Source organism: Lotus japonicus, chromosome 1 (assembly GCF_012489685.1).
Source record: "Lotus japonicus ecotype B-129 chromosome 1, LjGifu_v1.2".
Classification (NCBI taxonomy): Eukaryota; Viridiplantae; Streptophyta; class Magnoliopsida; order Fabales; family Fabaceae; genus Lotus; species Lotus japonicus.
In genome coordinates, this window is record NC_080041.1 from 33929867 (window position 1) to 33957048 (window position 27182).

At 37.1% G+C, this 27182-nt stretch overlaps 3 protein-coding genes across 5 annotated transcripts; 1 reads left to right on the forward strand and 2 right to left on the reverse strand.

The window, feature by feature from the left end:
- Positions 1-6636: 6636 nt before the first annotated feature.
- Positions 6637-10599, reverse strand: LOC130731810 (galactinol--sucrose galactosyltransferase-like). 2 transcript variants are annotated; one of them, XM_057584025.1, is made up of 6 exons: positions 9939-10599; positions 9763-9818; positions 8922-9560; positions 8149-8326; positions 7666-8033; positions 6637-7415 (listed from the first exon to the last, which is right to left on the reverse strand). In XM_057584025.1, the coding sequence occupies exons 1-6, from the start codon at positions 10483-10485 to the stop codon at positions 6852-6854; spliced, it is 2352 nt and encodes a 783-aa protein (XP_057440008.1). In that variant the 5' UTR covers positions 10486-10599; the 3' UTR covers positions 6637-6851. The 2 variants fall into 2 exon arrangements, with proteins under 2 accessions (XP_057440008.1, XP_057440007.1); XM_057584024.1 differs by lacking the exon at positions 9763-9818 and having other exon boundaries at positions 9900-10162.
- Positions 10600-14010: 3411 nt separating this feature from the next.
- On the forward strand, positions 14011-18934 carry LOC130734483 (uncharacterized). Of its 2 annotated transcripts, none has more exons than XM_057586927.1 (10): positions 14011-14174; positions 15024-15129; positions 15207-15393; positions 15631-15694; positions 15780-15886; positions 15992-16183; positions 16570-16842; positions 17419-17645; positions 18024-18245; positions 18534-18934. In XM_057586927.1, exons 1-10 carry the CDS (start codon positions 14092-14094, stop codon positions 18630-18632), a joined length of 1560 nt encoding a protein of 519 aa, XP_057442910.1. In that variant the 5' UTR covers positions 14011-14091; the 3' UTR covers positions 18633-18934. The 2 variants fall into 2 exon arrangements, with proteins under 2 accessions (XP_057442910.1, XP_057442911.1); XM_057586928.1 differs by having other exon boundaries at positions 15240-15393.
- On the reverse strand, positions 18825-26503 carry LOC130734484 (FKBP12-interacting protein of 37 kDa-like). Its single transcript, XM_057586929.1, has 14 exons — positions 26344-26503; positions 26208-26247; positions 26041-26108; positions 24795-24862; positions 24659-24695; positions 24138-24225; positions 23942-24006; positions 23771-23848; positions 23105-23152; positions 21702-21755; positions 20816-20977; positions 20526-20595; positions 20020-20075; positions 18825-19171 (listed from the first exon to the last, which is right to left on the reverse strand). Exons 1-14 carry the CDS (start codon positions 26368-26370, stop codon positions 19004-19006), a joined length of 1029 nt encoding a protein of 342 aa, XP_057442912.1. The 5' UTR covers positions 26371-26503; the 3' UTR covers positions 18825-19003.
- Between the last annotated feature and the right edge of the window lie 679 nt (positions 26504-27182).

Genomic DNA, 27182 nt, shown 5'->3' on the forward strand with positions numbered 1-27182 from the left:
AAAAATAACTACCAATAGTCAAGGCTATCGACAAATTTTTGACATTGAAGGTCGTATGTAGTTCGGCTAGATTGAGCGCGAAAAAAAAAAAACTATTTTTGTTACATTGGTTAACAATTCTTGAAATGGAAGAAGGTAGAAGAAGATAGATTCTGATGAATGAAAACTTGATTCAATTGAATGAGGTGAATGGTTACACGGTGCTAGCTTATATACAGAGTAAAGAGTAAAGGTGATGCTAACAACCTAACTAACTATGCTGAGTCAGCTAATCAAAGCTAACAACTTATTAACTAACCTAATGGTTGAGTAACTAACACAGTTACTCAGTTATTACAAGGTAAAAGTAAAATTTAATGAGTAACTATTTACAGTGTATCTAATAGCCTCCCTCAAACTGGAGAGTGTATGTTATGCAATCCCAGTTTGGAAAAGATGAAATGGAATGGTGCTGGAGTCAGAGGTTTGGTGAATATATCTGCGAGCTGTGAAGAGGAAGGAACGAGAAGAAGATGAACCAATCCTCGCTGAATCATCTCCCGAACAATATGGCAGTCTAATTCGATGTGCTTCATGCGTTCATGGAAGCTAGGATTATGCGCGATGTGAAGTACTGACTGATTGTCACAATAGAGAGATACAGGGGATGCAAGTGATGCATGAAGGTCATGCAGAAGATAGCTCAACCACTGAATCTCACAAACTGAAGCTGCTATAGCACGATACTCCGCTTCACAAGATGAGTGCGAGGCAGTAGATTGCTTTTTGGAACGCCATGATACTAATGTAGAACCCAGGAACGTGCAATATCCAGTGATGGATTTGCGAGTGTCTACGCAGCCTGCCCAGTCTGAATCACTGAAGGTTGTGAATGTAGATGAAGAAGTTGCAGGGTAAAAGAGACCAGAACCTGGATTACCTTTGATATATCGAAGAACACGATATGCTGCAGCTTCATGCTCATCAGTAGGAGCGGAAAGAAATTGACTCAACTGATTGACTGCAAATGAGATGTCGGGACGCGTGGTGGTGAGGTAGAGTAATCTACCCATGAGGCGCCTATAAGATCCAACGTCTGTGAGTGGTGTCTCAGAGTTAGCACTAAGCTTTTGTGAATTGTCCATGGGAGTTGAAGCTGGTTTGCCACCAAGCAAACCTGAGTTTGAGAGCAACTCTAAATCATACTTGCGTTGGTTCAGAACAATGCCCGCTTGAGACCTTGAAATCTCGAGACCCAGGAAGAACTTAGCCTCACCAATGTCTTTAATACGAAATTGAGCATGTAAGGATTACTTAACAGCCACTATCTCAGTCATGTCATTGCCAGCTAGCAAAACATCATCCACATACAAGAGTAAGGCAGTGAAAGATGTCCTTGTATTCTTGGTATAGAGGGTATGATCTGCAGCACTTTGAGAGAAACCAAGAGCTTGTAAAGACTTGCACAGTGTATTATACCACTGTCTGCTGGCCTCCTTGAGCCCATATAGAGACTTTTGTAGAAGACACACTTCATTTGACTTGGAGGAATGAAGACCTTGTGGCAAAGACATGTAGATTTCTTCATCCAAACTAGCATGAAGGAATGCATTATCCACATCAAGTTGGTGGAGAAACCAATTGTTGATTGAAACCAAAGCAAGCAGAACTCGAAGTGTTGTCATTTTAGCCACTAGAGAGAAAGTATCCAGATAATCTATCCCTTCAACATGTGTGTAGCCCTTCACTACTAATCGTTCCTTGTATCTGTCAATGGTACCATCTTGTTTGTGTTTGATTGTGTAGACCCATTTGCACCCAATAGGTGTCTTATCAGGAGGTCTATCAACTAAGATCCATGCGTGATTCCTTTCTAGAGCTTCTAGCTCTTGATCCATTGTCTTGCGCCAACAATCATGCTAAACTGCCTCTAAATATCGAGTGAGCTCAACAATGGAGGTAATATTCATGATAAAGGAACGATAGGGGTCATTCAACTTATGGTAAGAAAGGACATTGGATAAAGGGTGAGATGTACCTTTACTTGAAGAGTGTATTGGCACAGCAGTAGAGGCAGAGAGAGTACAATGATAGTCCTGCAAGTAAGAGGGTGGTTTCCTAACTCTAGTACAAACCCTTTGGTTATTGCTCTGTGGGGAATCAGGTTGAACAAGTTGGACAACAAGGTCAGGAGGATCGGTTTGGTCAGGTGGTTCTGTCTGACTATAATCAAAAGGTGCACTGGTCATGAAAGTAGGTTGTGGAAAAACACATGACTCAGAAGTGGGGTCTTGACTAGATCCAGCTTGGTAAGGGAAGATATTTTCATGAAACACTACATTCCTAGAGATGGAAATAGCTTTTGTCTTTAAGTCATCCACTATGTAACCTTTAGTCCCTGACTTAAAGCCTAATAAGACACACCTTTTAGCTCTAGGATCAAACTTTGTTATGTGACTAGTCAAGGTAGAAGTAAAGCAAAGTGAACCAAACACCTTAAGGGATGTCAAATCTGGAAGCTCTTTGTGAAGTAGTTGATATGGGCATTTATTGTCTAAAACTGGGATAGGCAATCTGTTTATGAGAAAGATAGAGTGTGTGATGGCATGAGCCCAAAAGATCTTGGGTAAATGAGCCTGAGATAATAAAGCTCGAGCTACATTAAGGATATGTTGGTGTTTCCTCTCAACTATAGAGTTTTGTTGGGGGGTCTCAACACAACTGGTTTGATGGATAATTCTTTTTGAGGCATAAAATTGATCCAAGGAAAACTCTTTGCCATTATCACTCCTAATGACCTTGACTGAGGTACTGAATTGGTTCACTACAAGGGCACAAAAATCCTGAACTAAGGTTCTTACTTCAGCTTTGGACTTAAGCAAGTAAACCCAAGTAAACCTTGAATAATCATCAACTATGGTCAGAAAGTAAGAGTAACCATGCAAGGAAAGAACCGAAACTGGACCCCAAATATCCAAATGAACTAACTGGAAAATAGCAGAAGAAACAATAGAACTAAGAGGAAAACTTAATTTCTTTTGCTTTGCAATAGGACAAACTTCACATATATGGTCTTTTGTACAATGAACATAAGGGACGAGCTCAGTTATTGATTAGCCCTTGACAAATGAGGGATGGCCTAGCCTATAGTGCCATAAATTGTGCATACTAAGATGAAAAGCACAAGCTAAACTTTGTGAATTAACAGAACTATCATGAAGTAAAACAGAATTACAAACTGACAAAGAAAGTAAAGATGCTTTGTTGAAGACGTAGAGTCCTCTAACTGCTCTAGCTATGCCAATCTTCTCACAAGCATTGGAATCTTGAATCAAGCAATCATCATCATAAAATGTCAGTCTATAACGAAGGATTTTACCAGTTTATGGACAGAAATCAGATTGAACTCGAAATTGGGTAAAAATAACACATTAGTCAAAATGAACGAAGGTGCAATATGTATTGTCCCTTTGATCCTTGCCGACTTTATTATCCCATTTGGAAGTGAAACAGGGATTGGTTCCACCTGATGATATGAACTAAAGTAACTTAATGTGTTGCAAATGTGATCAGTAGCACCTGTATCTAGTACCCAAGTTATGTCAAGAGGATTACCATTCTTAGTTTCGATAGAAGTATCCTGTGAGCTGCCATTACCAGACTTGGTTGGAGGAATCTGTGCACATGAGTTGACACTTGCTCCTTGATGGGAAGAGGAACCCTTTTGCTCTTGAGGTGGAAGAAGAGCCATCAGATGATGATACTGATCTGCTGCGAAGCCAAAGCGTGCAGTTTCTTGCACTAAAGCTCCTGAAGCTCCTTCCTGAGAATCTTGATCTTCATCAGCAGTATCAACACAATTTGTAGACCTATTAGCATACTTGGGATTCTTGAATTTGAAACCCGGTGGAAATCCATGTTTCTTGTAACAATCTTCACTGGTGTGGCTCATTTTTCCACAATATGATCACTTCTTGGATGAGTATCTATTTCCTCCAGAATTGGTGCTGTAATTTCCAGAGCTAGAAGAATGGTAACTCTTGCTATCTGACTGTGAGCTCTTGCTCTCATTCGCATTGTCTCTGGAAGCCATCAACGCCTTTGAACCTGAGATGTTCTCTGTGGAAAATTGCCTTTCTTGTTGTGCGATCAAAGCAAAAACACGATTCACATGGGATAAAGTGTCTAACAACATCAATTGAGATCTAACTCCAGAATATTGATCATTCAAACCCCTAAGGAACCTAGCCACTTGGTTCTTGTTCCTTTCTTCCTCAATGTTCCTAATCGCTCCCCATGAACATCGAGAGTTGCAGGTGCAAACAGGAAGGGGATTCAAGATATCTAATTCATCCCAAAGATTTTTCATGCTTGTGTAAAATTTCGAGACAGAGAAATCACCTTGCTTCAAGTTGAAGATCTCTTCTTGCAGCTCTGAAATCCTGAACAAATCAGCCTAGGAAAATCGCTCTTGAAGCTCCCTCCAAACATCGGTAGCTTTTTCACGCCAGAGAATCGATTACGCAATTTCTTGGCTCAGCGATTTGATGATCCAACTCAGAACCAAGACATTGCAACGTTGCCAGAAAGGAAGCACAGGATGCTCTAGCGGTGGTTCAGCAATTGACCCATCAATGAAACCCAGCTTGTCCTTCGTCAAGAGACTCATCTTCATGGCTCTTGCCCAGTTGTGGTAGTTTCCTTCAGTGAGCGGTGGTGTGACCAGAACGGTAGAGGGACTCTCGTTGGGATGGATGTATAAGGCATGGGAAGCGGTTTGTGCATCTTGCACTGTGAATGGGTAGGGCGGTTCTTCAGCCGCCATTGATGCGCATCAGAGTTCGAGAGCTCTGATACCATAACAATTCTTGAAATGGAAGAAGGTAGAAGAAGATAGATTTTGATGAATGAAAACTTGATTCAATTGAATGAGGTGAATGGTTACACAGTGCTAGCTTATATACAGAGTAAAGAGTAAAGGTGATGCTAACAACCTAACTAACTATGTTGAGTCAGCTAATCAAAGCTAACAACTTATTAACTAACCTAATGGTTGAATAACTAACACAGTTACTCAGTTATTACAAGGTAAAAGTAAAAGTGTAATGAGTAACCATTTACAGTGTATCTAATATTGGTGGAAAGAACTTTAGATCTTAAAATTTTTACTTTATGCCCTTTGTGAGAGTATTGAATCATCCGTTCACCTAAGTCATGCATTACTATCTATGTTTCCGGTGGCCACAAAATAGTTGATGTTCATCCATAAGATATTTAATTATTGATTAAATGATGAAAAGTGCTTAATAGGTTACAAATTAATTTCGAAAGAGCTTCAGTAAAGCAATTTACTTTGCCCAGACATTTGGAGTATATCAGAGGGGCCAATGTTACAGTGGGGAATGAAAGGAAATTGCTAAGTAATAATCTTGGAACTAGAATGAAAAATGTGACTAAGTCTCATGTGCCAAAGAGAAGAATCATCAACAGTTGAGCTGAATTGCAAATGGAATCGAAGTTTACTTTGAGAGGACCATTACTTATCATATAATCTGCTATGTAAGCTACCTAAACTAATCATCCTCTTGGTATGTTTCTGCAAAATTGAACAACTTTTATTAAAGAAGAAAATGTGACAATCAAGATAAGGCACTATAGTTGTGTAACTGAAATTAAATGGACTTGAAATTGAGGAACATACAGTACATGGTGGAGAATAAGAAGGTAAGATAAAATGATAGTTCCAACAAGAATCTTTAGCTATGGAACCATTTGGGAGAGTAATATGTACAGTGTGAGAATCTGAGTGCTTAGTAAGACTTGTTTCGGAGGAATTAAAAGCACAATCTTGTGTGATTGCTACTGCAATATTGACTTGTCTTTCTTGTTGTATTATCATAGAAACGGCTTTTGCAATGTTAGGTAGAGGATTAATCAACATTATTTGAGACCTAACATGATCATAATCCTCATTCATCCCCTTGAGAAATCGAATATTATATAGTATAAAATTTCATGTTTTGAATTGGTTCACTACTACAAGTAAGGGCACATGTACACTATGGAAGTGGCCTAAAGTTCACTAACTCATCCCAAATACTTTTCATCTAAGTAAAATATTCTAAGATACTTAAACTTGAAATATACAGAGATCTTCTTAAATTCCACAAATTCAAAAAATGTCACGTTGTGAGAACTGGTCTTGTAGATCTTAATTTCCAAACTTTATAGGCTTTGTCATCTAGAGAATTGATTTGACCATCAATTTTGAGATTGAATGATGAATCCAAAAACGCCCCATTATATTACATCTTTGTCGGAATCTGTTGCTGGTGGTTGTAGAAGATTCAATAAACTTTTCCTTGTCATTGGAGAGAAGCACCATTTTCATAAATCTGGCCCAAACGTGATAATCTTTCCGTTCAATATTGGAGAAGAAACAAGAACCAAAGTAGGATTTTGGATGTAGAAAATAGGGATTGGAAGGACTGCTCAGGGGAATCACTGTGATTTAGGTGTGCTCATGCTGTGTGTAGAAGAAGGTGATATGGTCAGAGCTCAAAGTTTGAGCTATGATGCTCGAAGTTTGAGTTATGATACCATCTTCGAGTTAAAATGAATCAATGTTTATTGAACATCACATGTGAATTTTACAAACAGTGATCTTTTATACACAATGAAATTGAAGACTCCAAATGACATAATGCAAGCTACAATAACCAACCTGCTACTAACAACTAAATTCAATTATTTATCAACTGGAAAATACAATGAGTAAACGCCGAGTTAAAATGAAATAGATAAACACACTTGTTATTCACATGAAATATAGAGCTATACATCTTAGTGTCCCAACTTAACCATGTTAGGGATCAAAATAGAAACTCAACCACTGACACAGTTGAAGAACTAGGCCACGGAACCTGGACCCTTACCATTCGATTTTCGTAATCAAATGTCACAGCAACACCATCTATTTTGCAGCTAACTGGCTTCTCAGACGCGAAGACCCTCATCTCCCCACAACCCCTCACCCCAATTTTGGCCAGGCTCGCGTGATCATCAAACTCCATAGACTGAATGGCACCACCAGAGTTAAGCATGTTCACTAACCCAATTGGAGCAAATTGAATCATCCTTTTCGAGAAGGATGTCACTGGCGAAACTGTGAGCAGCTCAAAACTGAATGGCTCAAGTGAAACTTTCAACTCATCAGAGGACTTCATGAGCTTAAGCTTGCCTTCCTTGAACAAATACACAGCAAACACATCCACGCCTTCGATGCAAATTGGGCATTTCCCATTGCTCCATTCAATATCTTTAGGCCTCGCTGAGCATGTCACAGTGTGTGAAAATTCAGAGGCACTCTTGTTTCTCCTAGTCACAGGACACCACCCTCCACCTTGGCAATTAAATAGACCCAAAACACCTGTGTACTGCATATAATGAACAAAATAAAGATGTTCATAAAATGCCATTGAAACTATTTTGAAAATAAACTACATACACAAACCCAACAAGTTATATAATTAAAGAAATTGAATTCATTAATGATGGAAAATGTTTAGATTTTTAGTTGTAATTACTGTGAGTGCAGATTCGAAAGTAATTTGAATGTGCTTTTGGCCGATTCATGTCTTTTTATAGTTTAGTTAAATGTTAACAGAAATGCAAACACACACTTACTTTGTTGAGATTCCAAATTTTGAGCATTGTTTTGCCATCATGCAAGGGGTTTTGGAACAAGCAGTCTCGGGTGGGGAGCGCGTAGCCTTGACAGCGCAAAATCGAGCCATCAGGCAAGGCGAGGGTCTTGAGAAGCTTAAAGTTGTGCTTTCCAACGCAATCAGAAACGTAAATGGGGCCGCCGGAGATGGCTCTAGAGGCAGCGTGGAACTCGGCGCAAGGGTGAGTGGACTGGAACATGTCCCAGTCCGGGTGAATGAAATTTCCCATCCACAAGCTGTTGTAGGCACAATGCACCATGTGACACCCTTGGAGCCAATAGGTTCCGTTTACATCTCCTGAGGGATCAGTGCACCAAAAATCATCACCTGTTGATCAAAAAGAAGGGATCAGATATAAAACATGCATGTTGTGTTATAATATAACTTACAACATGTCATCTATGAAATGAAGTTACAATGCTTAATTTGATTTAATGCTTACCTACGCGGCCAAGGGCTATGGCTTCTGTGCCTAGAAGGAAGAAGTCATTGCAATGCTCCATGCTGGCAATCACTCCATTGCCTTTGAAATGCTTCTTCACTGAAGTAGTGAGTGCTTTGTAATAAGCTTTTGCAAGGTCGACTCGGCCACCGTATTCCTCAGATAGCGTCTCTAGCAACTGCAAAAATGCTAAACATCAGGCAGTGACATTTGACACTTGAATTATCAAGATAATGTCTCTGTTTTGATCTTATATTTTTGTTTTTCAGTACAACTCTTATTTTTATGTTTCAAAAAAGAACATTACCATGTATATGGGCTTAACTAGTATCAATTATTTGTGCACTACTATTAATGTTAAACTGATTACAAAATTAAACATACTATATTATCTTTCTTTTTAATATTTTTACAGCAAGATTCCATGCCCAAAAGGTAAATGTTAAATTGTTCTCATAAATCTAAATCTCATGTGGTAAAGGTCAAAAGATTTATTTAAGGGTGCGGACGAATTGAATTAAACTCTCAATTTACGAGTTTAAACGTACACTTTTTACTAATGCGACTGACGTCCATTACTCGCACAAGCTAATAGTTTAATAATATATAATAACACTTGGTGAAATAAAAAATAAAATACTATAATATTCAGAAAATAGTTTAATTGTTTTCTTTCAGATGAATTTAATTCATTGTTATATATGCTGCCATGCTGGTATGTTGTGCTCTTTTAATTAGAAGAAGAGGAAGAAGAAAGAATAATGAAGACTTACATGTATGACATCAACCTTAACACCGTCAATTCCCGCCGATTCCAAATGCGAGTGGAGCCCATCGTACAATTTCTGGACCATTTGCGGCGGCACCAACCCCACACCGCTACTCACAATCTTATCCACCGCCAAATCCTCCATCGTCATCTTCAACCCCGGAGACAACCGCGGAGCAACCACCTTCGCCTCCGGCATGCCTTCCACGTGAGGTCTCACCCCACCCCAATACCCACACAGTGCGTGCCAAACATACACCTGCTCCACGCTCCTAAACTCCTCCTTCAAATCCCTCACAAACGCCCCCAAACCCTTCCCGCCGCCGCCATACTCCCTGAACTTGGGATTCTCCTGAAACTTTATAAGCCGGCACGGCATTTGCTCCCCCGCGGAGGTTCGGTTCATCCCGGAGGAGTCTGACACCGGATCCTCATCGTGACAGATGGACTGCCACCCGTCGTCGATTAAGATCATCCCCGGTGGGCAGCCACCGTCGGTGAGAGCTTTCACACCTTCACGAACCCCTGTGGGGTCCACCTTTAAGTAAAAGGCGTCCCACGTGCACCAACCGAATTTATCAACCACGCTCGGTGGGGTCTTCTCTTCTAAAAGTTTGAACGTCCCTAAGTGAAGTCTTACGACCTGAAAAATAATGAAACATTCACACTTTAGTTATAGAAATAGAAATTAAGAGAAAACCCACCAGACATGTTGATAAATAAGAAACATAAGATATGATAGATTTATGATAGAGAAGAATAGTGAAAAAGGAAGAGAAATATAGTGAAAATGAGATTAAAAGAATGTGAGCGTGAATATATGAAAACTCGTGTCATGACATGACCTTTATTGCATCTTTCACTAGACGGAACGGGTCATCACCAGCGTGGATGTACAGGTCTGATTCGGAAGGAGAAATGCATTGGAGTACAAATATATATCACGTTTCTGAGTTTGCATATAGTAATGTACATATCTTACCAAAAACAAGTCATTTGTGGATATTATCGGGAAATTCACACAAGTCTGAAAAGCTCCTGAAGCTAGATTCTCTGACACATGTCGACCCGCTCTCAACGCATATGTCCACGTGGTCGTCGAACCCGGGTTGGAGCGAGGATCGGAAGGAACCTTCGATGATCGGAAGCAGCAGAACATAAGGGCGTCCTATGAGTTCATTTTTGTCTAGGATCATCATTTGGGTTTCGTGCTCCATCTCATGGCCGTTGGTTCCGGTCCAATGAGTGGTCCACCACACCTTGAACCGGAATATGCTCATGAACCGGATTCCCCTCAGCTTTCCGAGGGGAATCACATGGCGGTCTTTTGGCTCGTTGGCGTCAAACCCAACGAAGCAGCCAACCGTGTTCATCATCTTGGCTGCTTCTGTGGATTTGGAGTAGAGGAAGGGTGATGGGGTGGCGGTTATGTTGGAGGGGACTTCGGTGAGGAAAGGGTGACCGTTGGCCAAGAAATTTGAGCCTTTTAAGGTTATGGTGGATGGTGAGTTTTGGTCCACGAGGGTCATTACGTCTGGGGCCGTATTTTTTGTCAAGCTTGGAGCCATGGTGGTGAAAGTGAGAGACTGAGTGAGCTAGCGATCCACAAATTGTGAAAATATTCCAAGGTTTTAGAAGAAGTGAGATAAACTGATAAGGGTATAACTAGACTAGAGAGTAGCTTCAATACTTAGCTTTGGTTGATAGTGAGGTGCTAGTGTGGTGGATTTATATAGAAGATTCTAGTTTGTTGTTTGCCGATTGATTGTGTTTCTTTGGATCGTGGGATGAAATGGGACATTCTAGTGACAGCCATAGAAGCAGATAGTGTTGGGTGAGACCGCCATGCACAATTATGGCGTTTTAGCAAAACCAAAAACAGTTACTACTTACTATGATATGATCAATTTGAACAAAGGTCCAGAAAACATGTAACTTGTATTAGAGGATTCAATTCAATATCTTTCAGATCATTATTTAAACAATAAAAGACTGAATTACAAATTTAAATATTTTATTAATATAAAAGCAAATGGTATGGAATTGAAGAACCTCTTCATATTGAAATTGAACTAAATTGAATGAATGGGTACAAAAGAATTTGCTACTTTTATTTACTGATAGATTGCAATTCCTTTCATTTGTGAAGGGGAGAACACGTGGCAGCATTGCAGTGTCCAGAACTACAGATGTTGTATGCCAATTTTTTATGCAGGCCAGGTCTTATATCAGTTACCTCCCATCAATATTGTTATTTTACATAACTAACTTTTGGGGAACTAATTAATTAATTATATTGAAATGCTTAACTAATGCAAGCACTAAATTTGTACCGTGATGAACAGCAGTGGACGCTTCTGGATCCAGAGGAAAAATATATAGTCCAAAGGATGAGTCCCAGTTTGTTTGGTCTAGGAAAAGTTAGTCCAAGGTTTACTTTGGAGTAATAATAAAAATAAGATACAGCTGCCTGAATCTATTATTTATTCCCCCAACCAATACCAATACCAATACAAATTTCTCGTTGCTTTTCTAGATGTTTCCCGAGCTTCTTTGCATTTTCATATTCTTAATTTTCTTGTTTGACAATGAGCTTGTGTTTTTCACTTAACTTTTCCCTTTGTCCAGCTTTAACGAAATTATTTGTTTATTTATTTCTTTTTTTCTACATGCTAGACAAACAGCTATAAGACTAATATACAAGCTTCAGAAGTCCATTAAGTGAGTTTGTTTCTTCTTATAATTTTTCTCTGATATAATATTAAACTAAATATTTGAAGAGCTCGTCTATCTATATCTATTGTAATCGTGTTAGAATTTGTTTAGTGGTCTATATTTTTATATGTAGATATAATATATTCGTACGTTGTGTGAGATATATTAATTTATAATAATATTTCAACCTTATTTGCGATACAAAAGAACAACACGGTTCAAGGAAGAGAATTCCCAAAAGATTTGATTTGATAGTGGATGTAGCATCTATTAGGGTTGATGTATTTTTTTAAGTCATTTCGAAATGTATTATTACGATTACATTTTTTAGAGTCGTAGAAATTGCATTTAATGAGACGAATTCGTTCAAATCACATAGGAGGATGCTGATTGAAGAGGAACGATGAAACTTTCGTGAGAAAGGATGGCAAGATAATGTCTTCACAATGTGCTGTTAATGTTATCCCTCGTGCCCAACAGAGATTTTTGCAATGACACTCCAACACTCAAGTTAGAACGTGGGTTTAATGGGCTTGAGATATGAAATAGATAATGTCTACCTTATGATCTCCATGTGTTGCCTTTTATAGAGGTTGAGCTTGCAGGGAATTCAGACTGTCATGAGTGTTCGACACGTTCTTGAGCTTTGTGCTCTTATCTTGGTCGTTGTGTCATAGTCACGTGACATGTGATGCGATGAGGTGATTTAAATGTCCTCGGTTTGGCGATAAATCGTGGGTAATGGCGTGGATATTGTCAGTTGGACGATGGTGGAGGTCATGATCAAAGTTGACTCCGATCAAAATAAGGAGATCAAAATAAGCCCCTAGCTCTGGCATTCAATGACGGATGCCGACATGTATAAAAGTGGTTGAATCTGACTACCTAAACAGTAGCCCCATGCAATTAGTGATGTACGCTGACAGGTATGAAATTGACCAAATTCGACTACTAGAACAACGTCTTTTTTTGTGAGTAGGAAAAATAAATGAATAAATTACATGCCTAAAACCTCTTTAAATAACATAGACTCTATTCTACCAGGAGGATTACCAAGCACAATGACATCACATTGCAGAAGAACTCTCATATCAACAAGATAATCAACTGACTCGTTTTCCTTTATAGGAATATGTAGAAGACAATCACACAACAAAGAGGTCATGAAAATCAATAAGTTCACTTTTATATATATATATATACTCATGATATTTGAAATGGTCCCCTTAATAGTTGACAATCTTAAATTAAACCATTTGCTTTACATTAAACCTGCTTAATATTTATGCTCCAAAGCAACTAAAGACCAAGATTAAGCGCTTTCACCTCAGCTCGCAAAGGACCCCCCCCCCCCCAACATTAAACCCTTGAGGCCAATTTTCAAACTCATCCCTCACTAGACCTCCCCTCCCATAAGTTGTAAAGATGAGTTAAACACACCATCTACAATCTGGATGAAGAAGTCCCTAAGGGGAAGGCACCATGATATTGACCAGGTAACCCGAACAACCGGACCGTGGATATTACTTAAAAACCTAATAAGATCTTTTTGTTCTTGCAAAATCCACTTGCACACATAAATAAGTCCACTTTTTCTCCCCCCAACACCATCATGTTTCGTCAAGCCACAGACCCCAAACAACTATGATGAAGAGCAAGGAGTTAGGTCCACTATAATCTGGTTACGAATTCAAGTCTGAGGGTTCATGCTATTAAAGTTCGACCAAGATCATTTGGCATTCATATGCATCTTATTTATTTATTAGTTAGATCTCACATTACGAGAAGCCTAGCTTATTCCCACATCTATTGATACCTATTACAATTAAGAGAAATTTTAATTTTTGACCAAAACATAAATTTTAATTTCTTTTATTTGAATATGATACATACTTAAATTAACAACCATCTACAACCAAATGCGTTGATCAATTAGCACAAGGTTGCTCTAGCTTAAGCAGAAGTCTCGAGTTCAAGTTAATGTGAATGCAGTTGCTTAATGGTTCTACCTAGCTAGAATTTTTAAGAGCAATCTCATAATGGTCCTATCGATAATTCCTAATTAAAGTCATATATTTTTTTGTCTTTAACAGATATCACGACTCATTCGAGAAATAATTGCGTATCTCTCTCATTAAATATATTTCTCAAAATTAAAAACTAATAATATTTTAAAATCCATATATTAAGTTTTTTTTAACGAAAATCCATATATTAAGTTGAAAACGAATCTTTAATTTAAAACAATTATACTCTAATACTTACATATATTTTTTTGATACATATTAAATTGTAGTTATTAATTTTTAATTCAACATAAATGTTAATTTTAACCATAAAAATAAACATTTGTTATATACATTGGAAGAATATAAGTGGTTTATTCAGTACTAGAACCTGCTTCCGAAGATTGAGAAAGAGAGAGCAATTCATTCAGCCATCGAATTGCAGAACCTATAATGGACTCAGATTCAGATCATTTGGAAAACAGCGACCCCGGTTTTGTTTGGGATGAAAATTCACAGCTTTACTTCCACGCCAGGTTTTTCTTATTCTCTTTACTCCTAATCGTTTCGCGAACACCACTATGCTTGAATTTGAATTATACAACTTGCATTGCAGGATTGAAACTATGGTTATTTATTTATTTATAGAACTTGTTGTAATTTACTTTTTTGGAACATAGAAATTTCATTTTATTTTATATGAATGAATATCAATGAAATGATTCATTCATCAATTCTTATCTTTCCGATGTACCAAAAACATTCCTCAATTCTTATGTTTGGTACACTATAACTGGTTAAAAGAAAACATGATGCAAATTAATTTTTCGTTCCGTTAGAAGTTCACATTTGCTAGATATATGACATAGATAGCATTTATAAAGGGTAGAGAAACCCTCAACTCTTTAGCTTTTAGTTTGAGTTAAACCTCACAAATTCTAATATGGTATCAGAGTCTATCCTAAATCGTTTGTGTCCACCTCTCATATTTTTGTCACCTCGTCGATGTCTAGTCCTGCCAATTCCACGCTTCAGATGTCCAACCTAGTCGTGAGGGGGTGTGTTAGAAGTCTTGCATTGGCTAGAGATATGGCATAGAGAACCTTTATAAAGGGTAGAACAACCCTCAACTCTTGAGCTAGCTTTTGGGTTGAGTTAGGCCTTTCAAATTCTAGTACATTCTTTTGACGAAACTAAAAATGGGGTTTCATTCACTTTTATGATGGAAGGCAATCAAAAATGAGAATGAGATTTACCTCCAACCAATACTTTCTTTGGTTTACCTGAATCAATGTGATAGTCCCGTATATTAAATGCAAAATATGAATTTAACGACAAGGTTCTCTTGATTTTTTTATAACGTTGGTGTTATTAACTTTGTGCAGTACTGGATTTTATCATGACCCTAATGCTGGCTGGTACTATAGCAGCAGCGACGGCGTTTATTACAAATTTGAGGATGGAAAATATGTGCCTTTAGGTTCCAATGAGGTTGGTTTAAGGTTCTAATTCATATACATCTGTGATTCTTTTTCCAAACTGAACTCTTACATCATTATCCTTTCAAGTTGGTGATTGAAGTTCTTTTGCATGTTACGAAGGATGATTGTGAAGAAACAGTTCAGTGCAAGGAAACTACACCAGAAAATCCTCAGCAAATATGCGGTAACAACAATGGGGATTCCACTTCGTTCCTTGAAAGGGAATTTGATACTGGCCAACACACAGGAACCTTGGTTGATGAAGCATTTGATGGTGAGTAATGTTAACCTGAAAACTATGTTGCTGTATTTGTGTTAATTCTTGATTAGTAAACTACCAAAGACAGTTCCTTCAACAATATTATTACAGTGTGTTGTTGGTAGGAAACAGGTTCGGCAATAGTCAATTGATTTTTACTACTCTTCGAGCACCGCCATATTGGTGTTTCAGACACACGTCAGTAGTTAATATGAGTAACTTCAGTTATCTAAGTAGCTGTCTTTGTAATAGATGATGCCATGAATTCCATGAGCAGTCCAGCTTGTGAAAATCCCCCTCCACCACCATCAGAATGGTATCGCCCCCTTCTGCATCCTGACTCTATTGATGATTATAGCTTCGAAACTTCTTCTGAATTTCATCTTGTTTCTAACTTACAGGTTAGAGGACACGCTTATTGAACTTTACTTATCTGGCTACAACAACACAGCAGTTAGTGCAGCTGATACAGCAGCAGTGCCCTTCGAAACAGACAGTGAATATTACTGTAAGTTAGCAGTGGACGGTTCGTTCATAACTTCCGCAATCTATTTCTAGAGAAGAAGTGATTACTATGACAGCTCCTAAATGAATTTGTTTCCTGAATTTATAGCTTACCACAATACTGATGAAGTGGAAAGGGAGTGGATCCCGGGCCCAGTGGATGATAATGTCATAGCTGATAATGAAGGTACTGTAGATGAAAGTGTAGCTTACAGTGATACTTATGAATTGGAAGAAGGTGAGTGGATCCCAGACTCAGAGGACGAAAATGGCATAGCTGATAGAAGTCCTATTGATGAAGGTATTGCCATAGCTTGGTTGTATGCTTCACATGCATCTGAAAGCAAGAATATTTATTGTTTTAGTCTGATACGTAATAGCTCATGCCGGGTAACTAATGAGCATTTGATACTTTAGTCTATACTCTATACACTTAGAAATAATTTGCAGAAATATCATTATGTTGCACACTCTGGGTATACTACAAGAATCAATGGGGTGTTTCCTTGACAGGCCAAGTAACTAATAAGGGCTTATTTCCCCGTATGTTTTAGTTCAGTAATCTAGTTTGTATTGAGTTCCTGTCAAAAGTTTTTCTCTCTCTGCATGGATGTTAAAGCACATTTCCATACCATGAGTAAAATTGCATGTCACTCTTGTTCATATGCTTGATGCATACCTTTACAGGTATCTTGTTGGATGAAGAGAATTGGCGTGCTCAATATGGTCAGGTGACTGAATCAGGGAATGATCTGGTTTCAGAGTTTTCAATTGTGGACTTATGGGATTGGGAAATGGTTAGAGGATCCAAAAAAGATGGAAAGGATAATGCAGCAAGGTTGGTCGGAAGACTAGTGAAACAATCTGCAAAGCCACATCCATCCATCCGTTCTGGCAGAGGGAAGTTAAGATCTGCTCCTATCTGTGAAGTACATCTCGATCTGGTACGAGTCAAAACAGGTTTGCATTTTTACACTCTTGTTTGTTGGTGTATATCTTTCTCCATGTCTCAACAATAACGGCAACCAAAACTTTTCCTACTTAGTCTTTATTCTTGTCGCAATATGTAATATAAAGTGATATACGAGAGTTTGTCAGGTGTAATTTGAAAAAAAAAAATCCATGCATGTATATCTTTCCTTCAGAGTTTAGGCCTTGTAATGTAAAGCACAAAACTAGATACAGTACTGTAGGTATTGTTTATGCTCTTTCCAAATAAAACACTTAGTCACCCAATTTTTAATATTCATTGATTTTTTAATGTGATACCTTCAACTTCTCCTTTTTCGGCCCACATGGCACGTTGGAAATGAATAACAGGAAAAAGAGCATGTATGGAATTGCATCCAAGTTTTGTCCAAATATAAATTGCATTTTAACATCATGGATGAGTTACAGTATATAAGCAATAATGAAGGTAGCTCACATGATAAATTTTAAATTGAAGAAGTATTGGGATTTTTCGGGAAAATGTTAGTGCTAAAGTTACTTCATGTCGTGGACTGAATATGGCTGCTCGTTGTGTGCTTTTATCAGGTCAAGTGTACAAATTGCGAAATCCTAGTGCTAGCTATGTGGCTTCAATCTCAACTTATAATTCTGCCAATCCAACAAAAGATTGGGATTTTCCTCAGCTATCATCTAATAGAAATATCACTCGTTTCTCTAAGTCCAGTGAAGGTACTGGTACTGCTTCGACTTCAGATGAAACTCCTGTAGAGAAGGATTTGTCTGTGTTGTCAACTCAGCTCTCTGCATCCAAGGTATGAAGTCTGAATTTTGAAATCTAAAAATTAGTAGCTGCATTTTATTCCTTGTATAATAAATGGATGTCCAACTTATAGAGAAGTACAAAGAATGATAGCAGTAATAGACATGGATGTCAAACATATGTAACTGACTGCTGAGGCTTAACTTTTTTCCTTATAATGAAAAAGTGATAAACTTGAGAAAGAGTTGTTATTGTTGGAAGCTGAAAGCATCAAAGAGGGAGGATAGAATATTACAAGGAGAAAAATTGTTCTGAACTTATAGATCTCTTTTCTAACATGACCACCCATCAGATAGAAAATTTTGGTAAAATAAAAGGATTCCTTCAGAATCTGCTTGCCTTTAACTCATTTACTCTTTTGCTATGCCAGCAAATGATAAAACAACAATACAGAGATAGAGCTGCTGAAAGAAGAATCTTGCATGGTGGCTTTGGTGTGGATCCAGGACAGAAGAATCACGCCGTTCGTGATGATACAACATCATCGCCTGATGATTACTGTCCAGAAGAAGCTGCATCAGAGGCATTGCAGATGTCATTTGGAGCCGGTAGTTATGCCAGGAAACTTTTAGAAAACATGGGTTGGAAGGAGGTATGGTCTCAGTTCCTTACCATCTTCAAGTCCAACAAGTTCCTTTTTCCTTCAATGAAATTGAATTTCTAATATCCTCCAAATCTCCAATAGAATGTATCCCCTGAACTTATATTAAAAAACTATACCGCTATATACCCTTTTAACACCCTTTCGTACTTATCTTTAAACCATGGATAAGTAATACTCAACTGCTATCGCAATTTTTGAATGGCTTGGATTTTGCTAAGTCGTACGGTTTTATGCGCAATTACCATTTTATAATTACTATTTCCCATCATTTTACAGGGAGAAGGGCTTGGGAATTCAACCAAGGGCTTGGTGGAACCTATTCAACCGGTTGGAAACATCGGCAGTGCAGGTTTGGGATGGCCTCGTCGAAATTGACAAAATGAGTACCAGTCCAACAAACTTGCTGTCTTGCCAACAGTTCAAGGGAATTAGTTACACTTAGAAGCTTAGATCTAGTCATAGTATGCAGATCTTGTATTTTAATTCAATCAAACTTTCTTTCCTTCCTCCCTATGGCACTACTGTTTGGTGCATGAGTTAGTATGTTTGATAAAAATACACGATCAATTGGAGCACAAATGGTTGTATGGGTTCCACCAACAAAAATACTTGATTACCACAAAAGAATATTCACGAAAAGTAAAAAATAATAAAAATGAATCAATGTAAATAATGTACAGTAACCGGTGAATAACTTGTAACAAAATTGACTGTTTGCTACCCCAGAAAAAAGATTAAAAGTGAAGTTAGTTGGCAGCTTCCACAGACTTCTCATCATCCACAGGCTTCTCATCACCGCCATTCATTTTAAGGGCATCTGACCTTCCATCTGCCGTCGTGTTTTTCTGTTGCTCAAGTTTCATTCTTTGGATCTCCTCATCCTTCTCTTCTAATTTTTCTTGCAACATAAGAATCTGCAGTAAAATTCATCTTTAGTTAGGTTGTCATAGTATCAACATAAGAATCGGCCAACACTATATATGTAAACTTCGAGATTTATGATAGAGTTATCTTGATATGACATGAGTAAACTAGCTATTATGTAAGCCGCACCCATAAATTATGGAGCATCGTCTCAATTAACATTTTCTAAAAGATTTCTCCATCTCAAATGAACTCGTCGTATGGTCATGTATATGTGGGAAAAAACATTTTTAACTTATGTGCAGGTTGACCAATAAAAAAACGTAAACATGTGTCTGTAACACGCAGAATGGTATGTAAATCTTTTATAAGTTGGTAAAATTGTAATATTTCTGCACCAGGCTTCGAAAACAGTTTTCAGAGAGGAATAGAAAGTAGAAAATTTGATGAGTATCGTATACTAAGTTTACACTCAGACATCAACACTGGTTTCTATCAATCAAGGACCTTACATTTTTAGTACTTTAAAAAAAATATGGTAAAAAGAGTTGATGTAAAATGTAATTTTTTTATATCATTAATCAAATAAACATCATCCTCTTAAACATTTAAATTCTAAATTATTTATTCATGAGTAAATTATTACTTTTACAAAACAAGTAATTTATCTTTTTAATCTGCATAAGTATTCGTTAAATTCATATCAACATTCATATATATGCCAGGTAGGCCTTTTTCCAAACACAATAGTTGAGTTCCTTGCATGTTTTCACCTCTCCTACAACAATTTTCTCCATTATCATGCTAATTGTTTCAAACTAACCAATGAAGCATTTTAAAACTGAATATACACTGCTATGCTTAATATGAAAATAGGAAAGGAGGGAGAAGTAAGAACCATTTCATTGGATCTTTCCACATCATTTGTCAGACCTTCCATGTGCTTCTGCAACCCTGTAGTCAACGTTAAGGATTAATCAAATGTTTACATTAGTTGAAATAGCACGTCTAAATAAATCTAGATAATACAGGCAACTTTTAACCCCTATATAGTCTCCAAATTTATAGACAAGAGAATGAGAATATACGACAACAACTCCAATCCCTACTCCTACCAAGTATCTAACCTTGTTAAAAGCATCCCAAGATCAGCACATTTATAACTTCACAGTATTTCTAGCATACTACTAAGTTTCAAATGAATATTTTTAAAGTCATACACGAACAATATTGAGTATTGACTCTAATACCACAATATGTTTGGAAAGAAACTAAACATGATTAAAAATGCATTTATATGAATCTGATACAAAAGGTGACAGTAATTAGGGAGTAGCTGGTGTAAGAATCAAAGGATTAATAAGCTAGAACATAATGAAATGAAATGAAATTCAACCAAGAAACCTTCAAATTGACTTCTAAATTGTGCACATTGGGACTTCTGCAAAGCAAGTTTCATTGTCAACTCATGAATCTGCAGACCAAAAACAGAAGAAAAAGAAAAGGAAGACATTATAACCATCAATTCAGCAAGAGTGAATAATTAAATACCATAAAATATACTGGGCACATTGATCTTTTAATTTTGTAGGACATTAAAACATGCAAGACTGCAAGTATAAGTGAATAACACAATACATGAATGGAAAAGGAAAAAGTGAAATTAGAGCATAAAGCAAATAAGATGGCAGCACCTTTCCCTCAGAAGCTTGGTTTCCGATTTCCTCATTTTCCTCCTGCAAGGTTCTGCATTTGGCCATCAGCATCTTCCCCATCTTGCTTTGGGGAGTAAAACTTACAGCGGCAATGTTATCTTGCAACTCCTTTACTTTTTTGTCTTTTTCCTCCACTAAGTTCTATCATCAGATGAGAACTCTTGTAAGAAATACAAAAACGGAGTAACCACTAGTGCAAATAGAAGGTCCCAAATTGTTAATATACGAAGGAAAACAGGGATGTGTGATGTATATGAAGTTAAAGAAACAAGCAACTGAATCAACTATCTTGAGCCAAAGAAAAAATATCACAATCATAGGTATAAGATATGAGGCATGAGCAATAAAGCAGCATTGTCAAACATGTCGAAAAGGCAAACACATCTCAGAAGCGGTGATGGTGACACTGGATTCATCTATGAAATTTAAAGGTCCTTGCCTACTATAATATACCATTCAAATCCCATGTATACATTTAATGACACCCTTTTCCTCGTAGGTTTCAAGCACTGCCTGTATCACATAGCCAAAGTACAAAAGCTTTCCTATGCCTTGTGTATTTTGTTAATTCTTGTTCCATTTGATTTTGTAACTTCCTAAGTACCAAAATAGAAAAATCTCATAAGTTCCCCTAGTGACAAATGGGATGGTACTACGGCCATGTAACAACACTATCATCTTATAGGTGATAATAAGATGTTTCTGAATCTTCATTATATCTCTTAGTGAAAAACAGAGTAGACAACTTAAACCAACTTGTGTGTCTCCGAGAGAAAGAGAGAGAGGGAGAGAGAGAAAGAGAGAGAGAGAGAGAGAGAGAGAGAGAACTTCATTCAAAGAAATAAGCATCAAATCGAATACCAACCTTTAGACGTCTGAACTCTTCATGAACAGCTGGATCTAGTAACAACCTCCTTGCCTGAAAATTATACTAAAGGATATCAGAGCATTGCCATTTTGATAACTAAAAAACAAAAATATAATGCAAGAAACAGGCATACAGCCAACTTGATGTTGAAGTTGCACAGAAGGATATAAACAATGAGGACAACGCGTAAGAGTAGCACAGAAAACCTTGATGTAAAGGTACAGCACAACCACTTTAACAACAAATTCAATACCATTCCTCATTTGTCATAGCTATTGAGTTCTAACTTCTAAGTAGTGAAAAAGTAACATCTGAGAATCTTCTATCCCCAGATTCAGAATCAAGGTAAATGTCGCAATTTGTTAAATAGATTAAGTACAGAACCACACCACTATGTCAAAGTTGTTAAGGGTGAGCTAAAATACATTTGCAGCAATGAGGTCTGGGAAACAAGACCCGCAACATGTTGAGATATGGATGTTTGTTGTCCCTCTCTAGCACATGCAACATGTACCACTCTCTTCTGTGAGTAGTGTATGACAATGGAAAGATGTAAAATGCAGGAATCTTGTTTCTAAAGATTTCTAGCTCAAAGCAACATATCCACATATCCGATATCTGTACAGTTTATTGTATTTGTTTGATGCTGGAGGAAATTTGAAAATGCTGTAGTTTCTCTTCAACGATGGGGGTCGTGACTTTAAGAGGTTTATATATACAATGATATAGGCAGAAAAAATCACAAACCATATGTTAATTGAGTATTTTAACCATACAAAATAGTCCAGTTATTATATAAGACTGCAAAATAATACATTTAGCCAAACCAAAGGGGGACTTGTTCAGAAAGTTACCAATAATGGTAAGAAAGAATTATACAACAATTTTTCTTTAATAAACTGAAATTTAAAACAACAAAGTTAAGTTACAACAATTTGCAAACAAATAAAAGGTGCAGTTCATCATCTGTGCTATGAAGTTAGTATCACTTGAGCATTTAATAAAATACAAAACTCCGCCTATGTTATGTCATAGCCGGTCCTATGCCTGGATAGAGGAGAAAGGTTGTGTTGGGCCTGTCATCTGTGGCAGCCAACGTAAAACTGGTTGTATCTTTAATATGGATAATGTGATCCATAATTCCATATAGCGGACCTTAGTGGGATAAGGCTTTTACTTATTATTATTATTGTTTAATGAAATGCAAAAACATTTCTGCTAAGCACAATGCAAAACCAAATAAAAAAATGAAATAAAAGCAAGGAATCACAGGGGATCTCTAAAGTTCTCAAAAGAAACAGGAAAACCAATAGGGTATAAAAGTATATGCATAAAGAAAAATCATCAGGAAGCGAAATTATTTCTATAGGCGCACTTAAACACTCACATTATAAACATACCTGCATCGATGGCGGCTTGAGTTGGGCTTTCAGATCCCGCACAGCAGACTGGAATGTTTTCAGACAGCCATAACAAAGAAGGAAAAAAATAAGTAGAAGAAGAACAACAATAACGGATGAGAAATATATCTAATTCTAGAGCTTGAGCAGCCAACATCATAATGATAAGACTCAGGCATACATATCTTCATATCATAAACAGCTGCCCATCAGTCAAGTAAAGGATACTTTGTTGGACATAATTAGGCTAACATTCCATAATAAGGTGCACCTAGACACTTTAATATTAAACAGAATAAATTGAGGGAACTTTTGTCCAATTTGACTACAATATGTGCTTTCCAAACTCCAACTGCCAACCAGGTCAATACGAGATATAAAAATCAATAATATAAAGCACCTTCATTTGGAGACCACTGAATATGTGAAGCATTAAATTGTGAAACTCATGCAGACAATCATTTGATGTTCCTCATTGTCGGATATAAATGTGAAAGTTTGAGATAAAGAAAGACTTCCCTTCAGACTTTTCCCTACTCCCTTCATAACATACTTTCATGAAGGGAAAAAAGGAACTGACTCAGGATGTCAAGAGGGATGCCAAAAAGACACACAAAATCATATCAATTACTAAGACAGACAAGAACCGTATATTAAAAACCTTACCTTCAACTCCGCTATCTCTTGTTCCCGTTTTGCAAATGTTACAATGAATGCTGATTCTTTTTTCTTCGCTTTTTCAAGCTGATAACCAATAGATAAATGACAAAAGGTCAATGAAATCTGATCAATGGATGATATATTATTTTGAAGCACGAGAAAGGAAAGATTCTTAACCTCTTCTTTAAAAGACACTTCAGAGGATTTTAGCTCCTGAAGATATTTAATCAACATTTTGGGCTCTAGAAAAGAAGGAAGATCAAATAATTTCCCAGGTATGCATTTAAAACACAGAAATGACTGTATAAAGAGCTAGTTCTTGAGAAATTAATACAGGTACATATCACTACTAAAACACACAGTAATAACAAACCTGGAGTGGTCCCAGTAGGTACAACAGACTCATTTTGAATTGAAGAATGCCAACCCTGGATCTCAGATTTTGCAGACTCCAGTTCATTCTGGAAAATGCCGTGAACTTGTTAACATTTCTAGAAAATGTCGTGAACATGTTAACATTTATAGAAATGCATAACTCAATCTAAAATATGATTACTGTCACATGTGGAACTTCGTTCAACAAAACAAAACAACCCTTGATTCTAAGTGATTAGACTCAGCAATAGGAATGAAGGAATGATTACAAGAACAGTCTTAGAGTAGACCAAATCATTGCCATCCAAATTACACATGAACATTGAAGCCTTTTAACTGTGAACCACTCATGAATCCAAGTTTTATATCATATGAATTATAATTAAAGTTAGCTTCCTTCAGTAACAAAAGTTCAGCCTCTTTCACATAAAAGACAGTAAATATGGAAAAGAAAATGAAAAGGAAACAGAAGAACAGAAGAAGGGAGCAAAAATTCCAACTCTTAAAAGGAAAACGTACTTGGCATGTTGCAAGCGTATCCTTACAGCTCTGAAGACTGCAAAAAAACATGAAGTTCCAAAAATTAAGTCGCAAATAATAGGCTACAAACTTGCCACAGTACAGTATATTTCAACCTAGCTATGCTGTGAAATACCTCTCACGAAGTGACAAGATCATTCCTGTTGTTACACCAGAGGTAGTTTCTTCAGCTTTTGATTTTGCCTGCATCACAAAATGTAGTTAACTTCATCTGATTCTTTAAGGTAAGCATATATTAGAAAGCCATATCATAAACAGAGCAATCCACTTCACCCATTAAAAAACCTCAATCAAACAGGTATAACTAACGTAATTCTGTTTTATGCGCCACCATGATGGAGAGCTATCAAGACTCCAAAATTGAACCCTCATCCTTATTTAAGAAAAAAACAACTCAAATTAGATTATTACGGAAATACATTAAAATCTTTCAAGTTCAGTTGATATCGAACTTGTTGTCAAAAGACCATCTTAAACAGCTCTAGCTGAGCACGTCGATGAGCTCAAAACCTGACCCTAGTTACTTTTGATAAACAAAAACCACCACTGTCCTCACTCCTGCACTCATCACTCATTACCCTATTTGTCACCTTGTTAATTATCTCTCTCTCTGGATCATATCATGTTTTTCTATGATAATACACAAAACACTCAAAAGAATCTCATTAGAACCCATCTTGAAACCGATTGACCGCTGAAGGAGGATCCAAATGACGCTGCTTCAGTGAAATTTCCTTAACACCCCTTCCCGTTAACCCTTGTCCCACCAGTGTTCCTATGCAAGTGTAACTGGACTCAGCCCCTACATAATTCATGTTTTCATGGTGACCATATTACTGGTGGTTGCTACTCATCACATAACCCACATGGTAACTTTGATCGGGTGCCGATGGAAATGAGAGGGAAAAGACACCAGAAGTGCCGGTGAAGCATACAAATATGGTTGTTGATATGGTTGTGGTGGTGGCGGTGGTGGTATGTGGGTTGAAGATAAACCAGGCATGTATCCTGGGAATCTCAGAGGCACTACTGGGTCTCCCCTGTTACCATCCACCTGGTCCTACTGGTTGGCAGTACTCACTCATTTTCTTAAATATTTTCATTTATCTCATAAATTTCATTGTGCTATGCTATTAATCAAATTTTCTGGTCTAATGAATCTCCTTCGCCCGTTATCTCCTCATCTTAAGTCTACATTTCGTCGATTAATCATCCCTTGCTTCCTCAATCCAAAACCCATAATCCAATTCCAACACAGACAAAGAAAAATAAACAAACACAAGGTGCAATCAATCATCAAAGCTAAATGCAAGTATTGCAATATCGCATAATCGATTCATATCAATCAATCAAGCAATTACCTTCTTGGGTGCAAAAGGATCATTGTCATAATCATCATCATCGTAATCCGGAGATGGCCTCTTACTACCTGCGATTCCGAAAACGAAACAATCGAACAGAGTAAACAACACACAAACCAATAACATAAAATCTGAGAAAACGCGGTTCGGTAAGAAAATCGAAAAACCTGAAAGCCTTCCGCCAATTTCGCCTCCGAAATCGAAGTCCTGCGTTTGGAAAAACCGAAATTGGGATCAGTGGGGATAGGTAGAAGGGGGGAAATGGATTCAGAGAAGGGAATGGAGAGAGATGGTAGCACTTACATCGTCGAAATGTGCAGGGGAAGCCATGGCCCATGGACTTCGAGAAACCCTAGATGCTGCAGCGATCAAGAGAGAGTGAGTGAGAGAAGTGAAAGAGGAGCGCCAAATTGAAGCACAATTCTTTCTAACCTTCTTCGCTGCCTAGTGGAACGTCTCTTTTGTCTTGAGAATGAAATGGGAAACCCAAAATGATAAAAACCAATCAGGATGATCAACGGCTGCTATTGTTTTGATCAATAGAGGGTTCGATAAATGCAGGATAGGATAAGAGCATGATAAACTCTTAGGGTCCGTTTGGTGATCAGGATAGGATATGATAAGATATGATATGTGAATAGAATAGCAACAGGATATGATAAGAGCAGGATAGACTCTTATCATATCCTGTGTTTGAGGTGCACATGATAAGGACAGGATATGATAAGAAAAAATGTATCAGATTTATATTTGAATAAAATATACATTTACAAATTAATCATTCTATTAAATTTAATTTATTTATATTTTTATGAATGAGTCTATATTTTAAAATAAATAAAATTAATTTAAATTTTATTAATTATTCTATTTTATTGTTTTGAAGATAGTCTATATTTTAAATAAAATTATACAGTTAATCAATTGTTTTTCATTTAGTTGTGACACGTGATAATTAACAATAAAAGTTAACTAAATTAAGAATATCATTATTTCAAAAGTACTTTATATTTAAATTATAAATTATTATATAAGTAGTTTTAAATAATAAGAGATAAAAATAGAAAATTAATCTATTACTATTGAAAAAATCCATATTTGTAATCAATGTTTTTCACTTAGTTGTGACACGTGATAAACAA